At 30.6% G+C, this 18,035-nt stretch overlaps 1 protein-coding gene across 2 annotated transcripts in view; it reads left to right on the forward strand.

Moving 5' to 3' along the window:
- The window catches only part of LOC143230471 (urease accessory protein UreG-like), a 52,040-nt gene that overhangs the window by 24,224 nt on the left and 9,781 nt on the right, over positions 1-18,035 (forward strand). For both annotated transcript variants that reach the window (XM_076464100.1, XM_076464102.1), the window contains exons 4-7: positions 4,913-5,037; positions 5,924-6,020; positions 6,406-6,553; positions 14,338-14,441. In XM_076464100.1, coding sequence (XP_076320215.1) covers positions 4,913-5,037; positions 5,924-6,020; positions 6,406-6,553; positions 14,338-14,441 — 474 coding nt within the window. The remainder of the gene's footprint in view (positions 1-4,912; positions 5,038-5,923; positions 6,021-6,405; positions 6,554-14,337; positions 14,442-18,035) is intronic.

Here is an 18,035-nt window from a genome sequence, read left to right on the forward strand (position 1 = left end):
TCATTATGGTTTTGATTTTTCATGATGGATAACTTGTTTAACTTCAGTGCTTTTGATTTTGCTTGATAGATGGGATATCTTCAATGCTTTTCAGGTGTAATTACCACAAGCTTTAATCAGCTATGACTATAAATTGTTAACAGTGAACAAAAATGCATTAAGTGATTATATATATATATATATATAGGTGACCAAGTTAATGCAATAAGTAAATTGGTGAAAGATATAGTTCTAGACTGTGTATGTAAGTTTAGTCATAAAGTGCTAATAGTGGTGACATTTTAAAGTGTAAAATCAAAGACTGTTTTCTAATAACAGAGCAGAAAAGAATAATTCATTTTTTCAATTGGTTCTAAGATAACTTAAACAGCCTGTGGGTACTTTTGACTTAAAAGAGAATTATTTAAAGCTCTTGATACAGTTGATGTAACCCTTGAGGTAATGTAAATTAATTTATCACAGAGTATAGGAAAATAATTTATCTTGTCAATTTGGTCCTAAAGTAACTGAATCAACTTGTGTGGACTCTTAGTGTAAAGAGGTGATTATTTAAAGCTCTGGATACAGCTGTGGTAATTAATTGTGTAACAAATATTTGTCTGTACATTTGGCTTGTTTTTAGTAAATTATTTTAAACAAATTGACTGTGTGCTGTTCATTTATTGATGAAATTTATCACAAACAAGTCACAGACACCTACTGTAAAGGTCTCTGTAAAAATCTGAATTATACAGAGAAAAGTGGTTGTAGAGGAAAACATGAATGGCAGAGTTAATAATTAGCCCTATATATAAGCACAGCTGTAGTGGTGGTGAAAATGTTTAAGTTTAGAACTATTCTATTTAACCATGTCAACTGATTTTCATACATGGATCAAAGAGGTGAGTGACTTGAGCTTAAAGGTAATGAGCTGTGAGTGTTTATTAAACAGGAACAAGAGAAAGAGAGGAGTGTAGACAGAGAAAAGAAAGACTTAAAGATGAAAAGAAAGAAATTGAGAGAAAGAAGAGAATGAAAATAAAGAGAATAAGAATACAAATTAAGAAAAAAGAAGAGAGTGGATAGATTGGAAATAGAGACAAAGTGCAAATTGATATCACCAGGCTTGCCTAACAGAAAGATGAACACAAGAATGATGAGGGATTTGGATCAGTTAAACCAAGCTGCCCAATTTTGATGAACGGAAAAATGACATGGATGTTTTCTTGGAGAGATATGAAAGATTTACCCAAAGTCAAAAATGAGACAAAGGTGATTGGCCATAGGTTTCAGCCCACTTCACACAGGAAGGTCCTACAAGTGTATGGAGTCATTATGTTAGAAGATGCAATGAACTATGGCCAGTTAAAAGTTGTATTTGTTAAATGTAATTAACTTATAGAGAAAGGTTTTTACCTAAAAGTGAGAGAAATTGAACTTGACACTGGATAAACTGTACTTCAGTTTGTAGCACACCTACAGTGATACTTTAGTCCTTTAGTGCTCTCTCCTTTAGGAATAGTGGAATGTCAGTTAAGCTTGTGATCATTAACTGCTCACATATTAGTAGATCTGGTGGTCCTACAAAAACAACTTTCACACTTGGCCATGAATGAGATGATCAAGCTGGCAGAACAGTATATGGAACCTGAAGGAGGTAGTATAACTGGCAAGTTCAGGAATGACCAATTAATGTTGAAACCAGAATCATATTAAAGGTGACTGGATGTTAATAGACAAATGGGAGAAGAGATGCTGTGCTTATTATAAAATGAGGTGCATTGTGAGTGACTGCATGTCAGTCATCAACAAGGATCAGCAGAAATAAAAATACATTGCAGCTGGAGCTACCCATAAAGATAGTGCTAGCAAGAAACTAAAAAGAGACTGTTACTTTGGGAACTGCATTCATAATAAACAAAATAGAGACATCTTTTAAAATTTACATATGAAGAAGTGGTATCTCCATGATTAAGTAGTGCACAACTGATAACCAGCTCAAGTTAACAGATGGGTCAAAAGAGCTAGTAGTAACTGGAGAATGTAACAAATGTCAAAAGGTGCCAACAAATCATAACATGACAGTAGGTGAAGGCTGTGTTGGGAACAAGAAATTTAAGGTCCTGTGAAATATTCTATAGTATGAAGGCATTCATCTGTGACTTGGCAATTGGAAATATACTAGACAGTAGATGTTTGGTGGAACCAGAGACAGAAAAAAGACTCATGAAACATCTTTAGGTCATGCAATACATTAAGCCTTTGCAAGTCTCAAAAGGCAACATCCTGAATGCAGGTCTACTGGAACTAAAGAATGCACAGTATTGTGATAACAGAGTAGAGAAGAATAATTTCTTCAATCATTTGGGTTCTAAAGTAATCAAACTCACCTGCCTGGACTTTGAAAAAGAGACAATTATTTAAAGCTCTGGATACAACTGTGGTAACTGATAGTGTAACAAATTTTTATATATGCATTTGACTTGTTTTAAGTATATTATTTTAAAGCAAGTGGATTATGTGCTGCCTTTTTATTTTATCATAATTTATCCCCAACAAATTGTAAACATCTACTGTAAGAATCATGGCTCTATAAAACTTTGCACACTGAACTGGTGTGAGAAGTAGTGAGTGCTTTTCAAAAATCTATTTCCATTGTTGAAAAATGTTAACTGAAAAACTCTAACTACACATTGTTCATAAGTAATCTGTGTATTGTGAATCTAAAGGCAATAAATGTTTGAACTCAAACTGTTCAGCTTTGGTACCATTAATACCACTTGAAAACATTCATCAGTATACTTAACTACATTATTTTGCCAAAAGTTTGGGGAAATATTTAGAGATTGTACTAATGCAAAGTTTCAAAGAATGTGACCTTATCTTTCATTTATATTTCCTTTCACCTGGTGTTAGTGATACCATGAATATGAACTATTTTTATTTAATTTACTGTAAACTGCAATTATTTAGAACCCATGGTATAATAATAATTCAAGGAAGACAAGGGGCCTGTTGGTCCATTTACGTTGTCCCATCCACTAAATTGAATCTTAAAAGTGCAACATCTCAAATAAACCCTTATTATTGAAATATAAAGTTTTCTTAATCTCTCTTAAATTAACTCAAATCTGAATGCAACCAATTTCAAAATGCTGTTAGAGAAATAAAGGTGTTGTAACTTAAGATGAATCTTACCCTTCTAAAATTTATATTTGTATTTCCTAATCCAATTCTCATTAGGTATGAAAAGCAATTTTAAACTCTCACTCAGATTGTCTCTAAGCCTTCTTTTTTTTTTCAAGATAAATAATTTCAGTTATCTTAACTTGTTCTTGTAGGACAACTTTTTCATCAAGCCATTATCCTAGTACTAGTCTTCTGAATCATTTCCAAGAAATCAATTTTTTTACTAAGATAAGGTTCTCAAGACTGAGAACAGTGTTCCAGATGTGGCCTAATCAGTGATCTATACAATTAACTTTTAACATTCATTAGACTTTATTCAGTATTTCTGTGTGACAGCCTCAAGTTCTTTTTGCTCTGCCTCAAGCAATGGCATGTTACTTATTAACTAGAACAGGAAGATAATTTTTTTCCATAACACTGTTAAGGTTATTCCTATTGAAATTATACTTACAATCCAATTGATGATATCATGCATTCATTACTTTGCATTTGTTATAATTAACAGCCATCTGTAATTTATTTGGAAAATCACTAAATAAGTCAAATCCTTTTGTTGAACAAGAGCATTCTTTTCTTTACAGCCAGCAATACCCTAAATCTTAATATCATTGACAAATTTTAATAAGTTATTGACCATACCTTAATCTGCATCTTAATTGTGAATCAAAGAGAGCAAAGATTCTAACACTGAACCATGAGGTACCCCACCTGCAACAGTAACCTCATTTTATAATGATGAGAAACCCACTTGCAGTAAAAATGTATTCTACAGATGCCTGGTATAAGTATTAAAACTTTAATTACAGTATAGAACAATATTTTGATCTTCTTAGATCATCTTCAGGTTAACCTCAGTTAGAGCTATCAGTACTATTCTAGAAATGTAAAATTTAATATTTTGTTGTTGTTGTGAGAACTTGTATGAACAAAACTTTCAATATTTTCAAGTCTGAAGCTCTTGAAACTTGTTGCTTTCAAGCTATAAATGTAAGACTTCAGAGTTTGGTTTAAAATAAAACAAAATGGTAAATTCACAGAAGTATATACAATAATAGTATGTAAAAGAACACAAGTTATAACTATTTTGCAAGCAAACTCTTGTATTTAGTACTAAAATATTTTAATGTACTATAGATTAAATATTTGAATAATTTTTTATATTTCTCTATAGTTTTGCATAGTCTATTTACTCAAACATCTGTTAGGAACATGTAAATCTTAAAAGTACTGATTTAAAAAATTGGTATCAGGAATAGAATTACAGTCATCAAAGCCCCAATAGCACAGTGGTATATCTCAAGACTTACTACTAAAAACTGGGTTTAATACTCATGGTGGGCAGAGTGCTGATAGCCTTTTATGTAGCTTTATGTTTAATAACAAATAATAATAACAGTTAATGAAGATATTGAAATAAAAACACTAAAAATTGAATAACATTAGAATTATTAAAGAAAAATTAATAAAATATTCAAATGTCTTCTGTTAAATTTCAAGTAGAACATTTGTTAATATAATGATGTTGAATATATTAAGTTAACACTTGTGTTTATCCATGCTTTTATTGAAATCTTTTTTTTTCTTCTGATTATGTGCATATTTGTACTTTTCATTTTAATACTTCTACTTTGTCAAATATGTCCAAACTTTATTCCAACATTTAATAATATTTTTTAGCCTTTATGGTTAATTTAACTTCTCTCATTTTATAGTATAATAATTATATATTTTTTCAATTTCCTAGAGAGCATTCACTGTAGGAATAGGTGGACCAGTTGGATCTGGAAAAACTGCATTAGTTCTGGCCTTATGTAAACATCTCCGAGACAGTCGAAACATTTGTGTCGTGACCAATGATATTTTTACCCGGTATATGTCTCTCAAAACAAATATATTCTAACCTTATTTGGGAATTTTTTTTTTCTCACAAAAGAAATAATCCATTACTTAATGTCCATGCTTAATCCTATATTTCAATCTTGTTTTGACTGAGGAGTTTTATGGTTTTTTTTAATCTCAGCTGAAATATTTCCTTGCAGTTATAAATAAAGAAAACATTATGGAACAGTAAAGGTTAAGTTTATGTATTGTAAAGTCAACGAGTCTTTAAATGTATAGCTTTTAATGTTAACTATACAGATCTTTCTTATGTGAAAGATCCACTCCTTATTTTATGGTAATATCATTGCTCAGATTTTAAACAATTTTATATCTTATGCTGTTTGTTTGCAAAATTAATTCTTTGATATATATGTATATCTTATTTATATAGTATTCATATGAGAAGTTGATAATGAAAATGCAGCACACACCTATCTTATACACTTTATTATTAACATATGGTGACAAATGTCTTACAAAAAATGTATAATTTGCAAGTTTTATGTTCAAAGAGAATATTTAGAAGAAGATTATTGTAATAGTAGCACAGCATAAGATAACAGATCCATCTTATGATATTATGACTTACCTTTCATTTTTCTTTTAATAAATAATTTAAACTGTTTGAAATAATTTAAAACAGAAAGATGTATGGAATTTTATAAATAAAAGTTATTCCAATAACATACAGTTTTAAAAATATGATATATCCAGTTAACATACGGTGTTATCTTGCACTGTTAGTAATTGTTATTGAATTAATTGGGTCATGTAGATTTAATTTTAACTGTTCCACAAATCTAGTAGCCTTTAGATTCATACTTTTTTTTAGTGGGGTGCTATAATAGTTTTATTTATCACAACGTTTTTCTAGAGAAGATTGGGAATTTTTGGTTCGAAATGAAGCCTTACCACAAGCAAAAATGAGAGCTGTTGAAACTGGAGGTTGTCCACATGCTGCCATAAGAGAGGTAAACCTGCTTCATATAGTTTCAGTTGCTGTCAGTGCTCTTGTGTTGTTATTGTTCTGTTTTAATTACTTGGTAAATAATGATTTAAAACAGTATATTTTAATACTAGTATTTGTATCTGTTTGTGTATATATATATATATATTTATATATATAATATTTGTTTTCATAGTTACAAAATTTGATGCTAATATTTATTGATCTTTCAGAAACCTGAAAGCTTTCTCTGTTATTAATTAAACTCCATGCATTCTTAATATGGAAGTAAAAATGCTATTTATCAAATGGTTTGAGTAGTATAATTTGATTAAAATTCTGTAGTTCACAGATGTAAAGTATACTTTTTTGCAGTAAGCCATTGTCTTGATTTTCATTCATATTTGCAGGACTATTCATTGAACATGGAAACTATAAAAGAACTTACCAAAAGCTACAATCCAGAGCTGATTATTCTTGAATCTGGTGGGGATAACCTTGCTGCAAACTTTAGTCGAGAGCTGGCAGATTATATCATCTATGTTATTGATGTTGCAGGTACATTCATTAGTTAGTGATTGCTTTTCCTTATAATTAAAGCTATGCCTTCAATGTGTAATAAGCATGTTTTAAAATAGTGTTTCAAAGTTGGTAAAGAAATTATGCTAATTGTTTTGTAGTATATTACAGGTTGAATTTAGTATCCCTCCTCTGAGCACTCTGATATTTTTTCTTAAATACGGAGATAAAACTGCAGTAACTTATTTTCAAGGACTAAACTCCAAAATTATACTGGCTTTACTACTAACAACAGAGCACTGCATTTATGACTTGAGCACTTATCCACCACTATACCAAGATCTCTTTTCTTCAGTGATACAAGTTATGATAATCCAAATGCATGCATAGTCCATGCAATTGCTATAATAAATAGCCATGTGTTCTACATGTGCCATTTAATCAAAATCATTCTGTAATACCTCAATATTCTCAATGCAGCTAAAAGTACCCAAGTTTAATTTGCTAATTTCATAATTATGCCCTTAATGTAAATAAATAAAAAAAACAAAGCTCGATCACTAAACACTAGTAATGTTTAGTTTGACTGGATTCCATTGATAACAACTATTTGCTTGCTGTCATCCAGTCACCCTTCAGTTCATTTAACAGCTCCCTCTGGTATTATTATCTTAGACAATTTTCTGTGTGACATTTTATTAAAAGCTTTTGAAATATAATTCAATATCTTAAAGTTCTTACACTTTGTTATCTGTATAACAAGTAATATTCTCAAACCAAAACAAAAGACGGATTAGTAAGGCAAGATTTCCCTTAAGTGAATCCGTATTGATTTTCTTTCATGATTTTGCAAAACTTCTTGAATCAGACTGTCAGTTTTTCCCACTACAGAATAATTAAGGCTAACTAATCAATACTTTCCAGGAAAACTTACACTTGTGACTACACTTGCCTACAGTTTATCGATCAAGAAAAATTGAAAGAGAATTTGTGCATAGGTGATAATAATTTCTTTTAGGATTATTTGTTAAACATTATCTTGACTGGGTGCCTCATCTGTTTTTAATATCTATCATTTTAATAAATATCAAGAGATTAATATCCATATGTTCTGGATTAACACCATTACAATTAAAATTTGTCATTAATTTTACAGTTACTAGCCAGCTGTTTCTCATAAAAACCCTTTTTTATTTCCTGATTTCTTTTTTAGCTAAATCTCTAGCTCTTATATAGTCTGTAAATCTAACCTGTCTTTCAATTTAACCTTTTTTGTTTTATGTTATTTATCTGTTCTCCTTTATGTCTTTAGTAACCTGTTTCACTCTGATCTTCACTTTGTCTTTTCAGGAACATTACTATATTGAATTAAAACCCAGTTGTTCAAATCCATACCATCTTTTAACATTTTATACAAATTCACTAATAATAAATCTTGTCTTATTATCTTAAAGTTGAGTTTTTGAAAGTTAATTTAATTTTTCTTTTATCTCATGAGTAGCAAAACATGATCCCTAATTATACAATGATGACTTCTCTAAATGTTCCACCACTTTAACTCTTAAGCTATGACTTCTTCAGTGGTTAACAATCCTGAATCAGTTCAAGAAGTTGTCATGTAATCCAATAAACTTGTTTAAAATTCAAGTTTGTTATGATAATTTTATTAATATCCTTACATCCTTATTAGTTACATTTCTGATCATGCACAGTTTCCTTACTGATTTCATGGGCTATAGTGATTGACAATTAAAATATATATACTCTTAACATCCATGATTTAACTTCCAATAATTCTTATAACTCTTGACAACTCATTTTGTCCTTGCTCCCAATAGATGGCAGCTCATTCCCAATATAAAGAGAGAATAAATAGTATCTAATGTGTTATGCTTATTTTATAAAACCAAAGTTATTTTTAGAATATTTAGTTAATTTCTTTTTACTTTAATTACACCTTCTGTCCTAGTTATCCCAACTAGATATGAGCAGTTGAATCAGTTGCATCACTTAACCTGATTGATTAATTAAAATTGTCTGAATTAGTTAATATCACAAAATTAATTGCCTAATCAAAATTAGCTGTTTTAATCTATACTGTTTTCAGTTATACCAACAATATATTAATCAAAATTACAATTAAGTAGATTATCATTAAAATAATCAACTGATCAAAATTAGGGCTTTCTTCATTAATATTTTCAATTGTTTCAACATTTCAAATGACTGGTATGGTATTGTTATGCTTCTTTGTTATCAATTATATAATTACATGAGTTGTCTATGCTCTGTTCTCTGGTGGTATCAACAATAAGTTTTTTTAAATTTGTTCAGCTTTCTACCACAATAACCTGGTCATTTGGGGAAATGTTGGTCTTGTACTTAGAAGGCTTTAAGTTTAGTTTTCACTGCCATCAAACTTATTTGCTCTATTGTTGTTATTGTAAAGCTACTAAGACTATCTGGTATTGTCACTAATTTTGAACAGTTGACTAGTGCAAAGGCTCCAACTACTACCAATTTTTTGCTCACTTAAGTATTAACTGAACTATTTTGTTTTTCTGATTTATGATTGCATAACAATATTTCAAAATGTACTTATCATTCACTGCCACTAATGCTATTTTTTATCTCTATGATTTCCACTTATTTGCTTATCTAAGCATTGATAATGTTTGGCCCAGTCTCTTATACTCCACTTGAGTGCCTTAGCAAAATCTAATTTTTTAAAGTATTTATAACCAATGTCAACATGAACCTCTATCTGTGTACAATATGTACACCTCATTCAAATAATGTAACCACTGTTTCTCACTAAAGTGTTTGTCAAGCTTTCTCTAAAGGAATGTTGTGGTTATGAAAATTTTTGAGTTGCAAATTTTAATGTTGTTTACATTGTCTCAGGGGCTATCATGAGTAAAGTTAAAAGGTATCTTGTCTGTCCCTGCTGATCATCAGATTGAATATATCAGGGTCAGTTTCTTTTTCAAAATTTAAAGAACTTGGTTCATCTATTGCACTCTTTCCAGAGCACTGTTAATCAGGACTCTCTAACAAGCATTATCTTCCATATTCCTGCTAGTAGAACTAGGGAGTCCTTACCACACCTAGTTTCCAGTCACTGGTGTGGTGGACAGAGTATGTTTCTCCACATGAATCTACTTATAATACTGGTCCAGATTTCACACAACACTGTCTGGTTGGGATGCATGTTTCCCTTCTTTTTGATCAATGCTGGTTTAGTATATCATTCGTGTAAGGAAGTCCAGTATCTTCTCATAATTTCAAATGCAAAGTGGTCCCATCCTAGGTCCTTGGTTGAGCACTGTGTTGCACGCACACTCCGTAATTCTGGAGACAAGAGGAATACTTCTTGCTCAATTGGTTGGGAAGACAGAATGAATGTTCATAATTCCAGATCCAGTGGGTTATATTCCTTTGGATGAGTAAGGCATACAGGGTTCCATCATTCCAAGTTTAAAGGGTTACCTTTTGGACTTCTTCAGGTGGAGGAGAAAGTTTGTCTACTTCAGTGGTGCTCACTCATAATTCCTGTTGTTCAGAACATGTTACTCTGTGGCTAAACATTGGGGTCCAGTCAAAAGTATGTATTTAACATTATGATACAATTGCCCTAGCCACTATTGTGGAACATAGGGACCAATACCCATTAATTCCAACTGAGATTTGTAGAATCTTGGCTATCTGGTAGAGGCTGTTCTGTAATGTTGATTACCTAATTTTTATTTCACCCTTGATTCAGGAACTAGTTTTCAAGTGAAGAGTGTACTTGTTCTGGATGTAGTGCAGTCTCCCTACTTGTGCACCACTTTTATCTTGATACAATCTTTTCTGTACAGGTGTTTTCTGTATGGATGATATACTACCCCTTAATGTACTCAATGTAGAATTCTAGCTATAGTATCATTGGATGATATGTTTTGGAAGTTAACCTTTTCATAAACTGAAAATGTATATTTAGTAATATCTCTGTTAGTACTCTCCTGCCTTGTCTCTCCACTAAGAACCAGTGTAAGTCTTGGAAAAGTGATAACATTATCTGACTGAGATAATCATATACAGTATCTATATATAGAACACATTGACAATGGTGGAAAATTTTGCAAACTAGATTTTCCAGGGGTATTCAAGTGTGGTGTATAAGACTAGAGCAAATGTAATAAGTGCTTACCTGGGTGAAGGATCAGAAACCCCAGAGACTGAGAAATATCTAGTGTCAGGAGAGGTAAGTGTTACTGGAAATACATTTTCAGTTTAGGAAAATATTAACTTCTTTAATATTGTAAAAGTAGGCACAGAACTAGGGGGAGGGGTCTAGGGGATTCAGACACTTCTATCTCCATTGTATTCTGTTAATCAGTTTCTGTATTCTTTAATTTTGTGTATGTAGGCATGGATCAAGAGGAGAAATACTGAAATTTGTTTTTATGTATTGTTTAGGACAGCTTTTATGACATAGTGTGTTACAAAATGTGTTTTTGAAAACTGCTTGAGAAAGATGATTTTCATATGATTTATGTATAAAATATTTATGACTACATAAATAATTTTGTACATTCTTTTTGAAAACAGCCACCCTGTTTACAAACAAAAATTATATATATTTTTTCTAAATATGGTCATGAATAATTAGAACTGTAATGTTAATTGAGAATTTAGAAATATGTTTTAACCATTTTTATTTTTATATCAAAAACATTACTAGAAATAATGTGTGTAAGCTTTGAAGTTTTTGTAGCATAATGCAACTAAGCTAATCATTTCAGAAGATATTAACATTATTTTAGCTTTGACATAGTTACTTTAGCAGTATATTGTCAAATATTAACAAAAGTTGTATATTATTGTGATGAAAGTATCTTCCTTCATATAAACAATACTGAAAATTTGATAGAATATTAAAAAAAGATAACTTGTAGAGGGTTAACTGATCTAATACCATCACTGTAAAAATTAAAAATTGTCAACTATTACAGACAAGTTAATCAGTGTTATTACTTGTTAATGCAGTTATACTGTATTAACTGAATAAACTTTCTAGTTTTATTCTTATTCTTTCACTAATGGTTTTCAAATTTTGTAAGACAAAGTTATTACTATAAAAAAATTTATTTTACAAAAATTTATATTATTCTATTTTTAATTTTGTTGATGTTGGTGGACTTTAAACTTATGACATTTGAAGAATATCCAAAAACACTAGGTTTTACCCTGCTTAAATATGCATTTACCATATAGATAAAATAAACTGTGACTGTTCTTTCCCTTGATTGGATAACAAAGCCCAAGTAATTGCTTAGTTGTACATACAACACACAAGGCTGCAATGTTATTGTTAACACCCTTATGAACAAGTAAAACAATGGTATGTCTGGAAAAGTGTATATAGTAATGTTACAATGGGTGACTGATAAGTGAATATATTTTTCATGGTTGCTAAAAGTAAATCGTGCAGTTGTGTTAACTTGTAAATATGAAAAAAGTAACAAGTACAGATTACTTAATATTTAGTTAAGATATCTTGTTGATGTTTGGTTTCTTATTTAAAATTATTGTTCTTACCTTTAACAGATATGAATTCTTTTTAGTTACAGTTTTTGTAAATATGGTGTTATTTTTGTTTTTTTTATTGCAAAATATTCTTGTCTTTACCAGGGGCTATTATCCTTTACATGTATTGCTCTCCTGCTATCATCTTTGTTCATTCTCAGGCCTTCTGTAATTTCTTTTCTCATTCATGTCTTCTATAATTCCATCCTTCCAATGCTTAATTAGCCTTCGCTACTGGCTACTCAAAATTCTAATGTTCTCCTTGTTTCTTATCCTTTTCATCTCCATGTGACTAAACCATCTCAGCCTTGCTTCTCATGCCTTTTCCTTAATTCTACAGCTCCTGCCAGTTCCTTGATGTCTTTATTTGTTCTCTTCTTTTCAGTGACACTCCCAATGACCATCTTGGCATTCTCATGTGTATTCTTATCAACAAACTTTTGTTTCTTCAGAATACAGGTCTTGGTTCTGTGGAGAAGCACTAGTCTAGTTATGGTCTTATAAGTTTTTTCATGATTTTTGTCAATCTTTCATAAGTGACTATCATCGGTGGGATCAACTTTTGAACACTTCTCTGTTTTCGATGCACCACTATAACTACTACTTGTAGTCCCCTGTCATATCTTATTTTACATGTATGGTTTGTGCGATTTTTATGCGAGGGTGACTGTAAAATATTCTGAGTGAAATCTTTATTCAATATTATTTTTTAAAACATATCTCTTCTCACACTTACAGCTGTTACTTAGCTGCCAAGGTTTCTTTCTTTGTTCATTTAAGCAATGGTTTGAATTTTCTTGCATGCTCCAGTCTTTTATTGCCCACTTAATTGCATTTAGTGATATTTGTTTCATGACACTCTCTACCTGTGTCAGTGCTTTCTCTGTCTTGGAATGTATATAACATATTATTCAGATAATGCAATCACTTTTTTTCTAAACAAAGTATCACTAATGGACTTCCTAGTACTATGATCATTGGAGATACTTTGAGCATTCTTTATGTTGTCTAGTTGATTTGGTTCATTTTCCTAAAAAAATTTAAAAAAATGTTTCAATTGCAGTCTGATTTATGGGATAAATTCTCATTATTATTATTATTCCCAGTATGATGGCAAATCAGGTTTCTTCTATCCCACTTAAATACTTATAAATGGCATTAGTTATTAGTTCAATAAATATTATTAAAAAAATGTATTTTTAGTGAAAAATGATGCAGATATCAAATCCCAGAAGATCTTTAATACATGAAGTGAAGACTAATTGTAAAATTACTTTTGTAGAAAACAGCTGGGTGAAAATAGAATATTAATATAATGCTAAAAGATGTTACAATAATTCAACAGTTCATAAAACCATAGAACAAGTTCACTCCTCTTAATTTGATTTACTTGTGTGTGTGTGAGCAGAGTGGGGATGGAACTAGTTGATTCATGAGCTCATAAGCTAGGTAATTAGAAAATAACATTAATTACTCATCTGTAATTTAATCACTATATTTATTCTAATTTCAATCAACACTGTGCAAGTTTAATTTAAACCATCTGTAGTTAAATTCTGTGCAGTTTCTCTAAATTTTCTGCTGCCTAGTCTGGGTAAGTAAAACCCGTTGTACTCTTGAAATGTGTCCAAAGGTCCAAACAGTTTACTTTTTGTTCTAAGCAAATTTCTTGTAATTTTTCATATAAGCTCTAGTCTGATTAATACATTCTTTTATGAATTATTTGGAAGCACTCTTGAGAAGGCCATATTTGTCTAGAAATTCTGCACCTAACTTGATAGAACACTTCTGAAAAAGCCACGTGTTTTAATCCCCAATCTTTTGAAAAAAATATTACTTACAACTTCCATCACGGTGTGCTTGAACGTGTGTTATGAAAAAAGAGAGTATTGTTTTGGTATCAGAAATTATTAATTGTCAAAACATGCTGTAACATCTTCCTGCATTGTAGCATCCTATAATCTTATTCTAACCTCAGACTTTTTATTCCCTTCACTACAAACAACATCTTGATGATAGAGTCCACAGTTATGTTAACTTTTAAAATTTATTTTTTGTAGAAGCAAACATTCCAAGTTTCAAGTGGGGTTAACTGGTTCCTGAGTATCAATTGAACTTTTTCTGTAGTCTTAACCTTATTACTTATATATGATACAGTTTGTTGCATTAAACATTCAATAAAGTTATGTTCAAAATCCATGAAGCTTTTTTTTAACTTTATTATTTTTTAAATTATTCCACATAACCTTCAGGAGGAGACAAGATTCCAAGAAAAGGAGGGCCAGGGATAACTGAAAGTGATTTGTTGGTAATCAATAAAACAGATTTGGCAGAAGCAGTCGGTGCTGACTTAAAGGCAAGTTTGTAGCAATGTTATTTGGGCTTTCATGTTGCTTAATTGATAATATTTTGGAGGAAAGTAAAGAGTTCACAAACTTGAACAGTATTATTATACACAGATTGTTGTCAGTAGGAGGTCCTAAATCAGAGAAGTGTTTACTATTTGTAAAACTTGATTTCTCTGGCAAAACTTTTTAATGTTTTGTCAAAATAAAGGTGTTGACATTTGATAGTTTCTAAAGTGAAAGTAGTGAAACTTGGACTCGGCATTTATTTCAGAATCTGATAATAATAATGAATTGTCAGTAGCTAAATTTTCTATCAAAACTGATATAGCTGTGCACTTACGATGTTTGTTTGATGCTATTATTTCAGCTGTGACAAAAAACTGCTAAATTACACCACCAGTACATAGCTATGTAACCAAAACATTGGTAAACAACACAGGATAGCTATTAAAGAAGAAATAATTGATTAGGTGAAATAAAATGGCCTCCTCATTTCAAAAATGGTCAAAAGACATCAGGGTGAGTTAACTCATCATCCCCAGGAGAAATACATGTGGAAGTCAGTTAACTATACTAAATTTCACAGTATTTGTTTAAAATAATTCCTCATTGACGAGAGTTTAACCACTGGGTGTGGGGTTAATCTTAAAATTCCAGTATTTAATATCTTTTCAGTCAACTACTGTTCTTCAATTATGCTGAAAGTGTTACTAGTTGGTACATGTATCTTACATAAAATTTTGATGTGGTTGAAAGCTAGTATGTATAGCCCTCTTGTAATTTTGTGCAAAATTTAAAATAAAACAAAAACAAAATAAAACAAAAGTGTTACTAGTTGGTACATGTATCTTACAAAATTTTGATGTGGTGCTTTATTAGTTATATTGTATCATTGGAAGAGTGCTTATCATATCAACTGTGGAAAGATATGGATGGTTGTTTTCAGTGTCAGTGTTTTTCCTGTTTTTTATCACTTCTTGTCTTATTATTATTTATAAAACATATGGAAAATTGAGTATCTGATAGAAAAGTCTAAGAAATATACATTAAAAACATCTGACGTGAAACTGTACCCATTATTTCTGCTAATACATTCTAACAAGGAGAGGCAAGATGACCTGAAGTAATGATGAAGATAAGGATACTGTAATCATAATAAAATATGATTTTGTACAATAATATTGTATTTGATAAGAAAGGATAAGAAAAAATTATAAGGAAGTGGGTAAGTTGTTGTATCTCTTTCTTATATAAACACACTTAGTATCAGTCTTCAGTTTGAGTCTTAGGAACAAATAGATAGTTATGTTTCTTTCTTATGGGGCTGGCAAATAGTAATCTGTACTTAGCCGTGGGGTTAAAAGAGTGCCCAAAGTTGCCTAGTGTGTCTTACACTGCAAATGATATAGCCCTCAGTAGCTTATGTCTAAATAGTACTTATTAATGCAAATTGCCTAGTGTGGCATGATATTTAGAATGATGGATTCCAAATCTGTGGACTATTGTTTTGAACTCCTGTCACTGAGCATGCTCATGCTTTCAGCCATAGGAGCATAATAATATGTTAATTAATTTTGCTATTTGTTGGTAAAAAGAGTATACCAGGAATTGGAAGTAAGTGGTGTTGAAAGCTAGTATGTATATAGCCCTCTTGTAATTTTGTGCAAAATTCAAAATAAAACAAAAACTAATGCAGACATGTGGCTTTTTTTTGTACTGTTTATTGCATTTAAGATGTAGGATGCAAATAGGGTATACTTTGCTCTCCTGTATTTTTTTTTTTTGTCTACATAAAAACAAAGAAATTGTTTCTGTAAGATCTAGTTTAGAACACTAATAAATTCATTTAAAGTTATGTACAAAATAAACTTCCAATTTTACTTTGTATAATTAATTTAGTCAACAAACTTATCTATTGTTGGGTTTTAAATCACATGTTTAATATTTTAATCTAGATTTTTGTTTTCTGGAAGGCATGATCCAACATCTAGAAAACTCATGAAAGTTGAGAATCTAAACATTTCATGTAGTATATAGGAATGAGAGTATAATACAAAACGTAATAAATTAATAAGTATTCATTCAATAAGAGAGACAGTTCAGTGTCTCTAAGTGTCTTAAGCAGTGAACATTATTACATTTGTTTCTTTGATTCATTTAGTTTGAAGGGTATTAAACACTAGTTATTGATCACTTAATGAGAAAACTCTGCTATTAAATGTATATGTTAAATTAAGCTTACAAGTGGATGAGCGTGTATCAGACATTAAATAAATAAGTTAATTTTGGTATTATGTTAAAACCATAGTGACATAATTGTGATTATACTGGTGGAAATAATAAATGAGGTTGAAAAGAACATCAGTGGCAATAAAACATCTTGAAAAAGTAATAAGTACAAAGATAATAATAATTGCATCTGTTTCTGCATATGCTAAAAAATTCCAACCTAAAGTTCCATTTGATAAGGAATAAGAGATCTTATTTTGTTCAAACCTGTTACTACTAGTTCTTTCTGTGACTGTATAATATTCTTGTGCTCGTTCGCCCAGGACTACCAAATTAATTCCTAGAATTTAACTGACCAGTTCAACAGTACCCAGTAGACTATGTTGAAAAGTTAGTATCATAAGAAGTTTGTCAGACTAATTTTGAAATCGTTTCCAGAATGAATGATTGAACTTGTGAAAAACACATTATTCATCTTGCTACCCAGGTAAAAGGACCAGTTTTAATGACATTAAGCTGAGAGCTGTAACAGCTATTAGATACTGGTATCTGACTTATACAACAAGTATGGAATGAAACATTAAAAGAAAATATCCAAAGTTCTGGAGCAAATTAAAAAGGAAGGAACAGTATATACTCTCATTCCTATATACTACATGAAATGTTTAGATTCTCAACTTTCATGAGTTTTCTAGATGTTGGATCATGCCTTCCAGAAAACAAAAATCTAGATTAAAATATTTAACATGTGATTTAAAACCCAACAATAGATAAGTTTGTTGACTAAATTAATTATACAAAGTAAAATTGGAAGTTTATTTTGTACATAACTTTAAATGAATTTATTAGTGTTCTAAACTAGATCTTACAGAAACAATTTCTTTGTTTTTATGTAGACAAAAAAAAAATACAGGAGAGCAAAGTATACCCTATTTGCATCCTACATCTTAAATGCAATAAACAGTACAAAAAAAAGCCACATGTCTGCATTAGTTTTTGTTTTATTTTGAATTTTGCACAAAATTACAAGAGGGCTATACATACTGGCTTTCAACACCACTTACTTCCAATTCTTGTTTGTGCATATGCTCAAAAATTCCAACCTAAAGTTCCATTTGATAAGGAATAAGAGATCTTATTTTGTTCAAACCTGTTACTACTAGTTCTTTCTGTGACTGTATAATATTCTTGTGCTCGTTCGCCCAGGACTACCAAATTAATTCCTAGAATTTAACTGACCAGTTCAACAGTACCCAGTAGACTATGTTGAAAAGTTAGTATCATAAGAAGTTTGTCAGACTAATTTTGAAATCGTTTCCAGAATGAATGATTGAACTTGTGAAAAACACATTATTCATCTTGCTACCCAGGTA

This window comes from Tachypleus tridentatus, chromosome 10, assembly GCF_004210375.1.
Source record: "Tachypleus tridentatus isolate NWPU-2018 chromosome 10, ASM421037v1, whole genome shotgun sequence".
Lineage (NCBI taxonomy): Eukaryota > Metazoa > Arthropoda > Merostomata > Xiphosura > Limulidae > Tachypleus > Tachypleus tridentatus.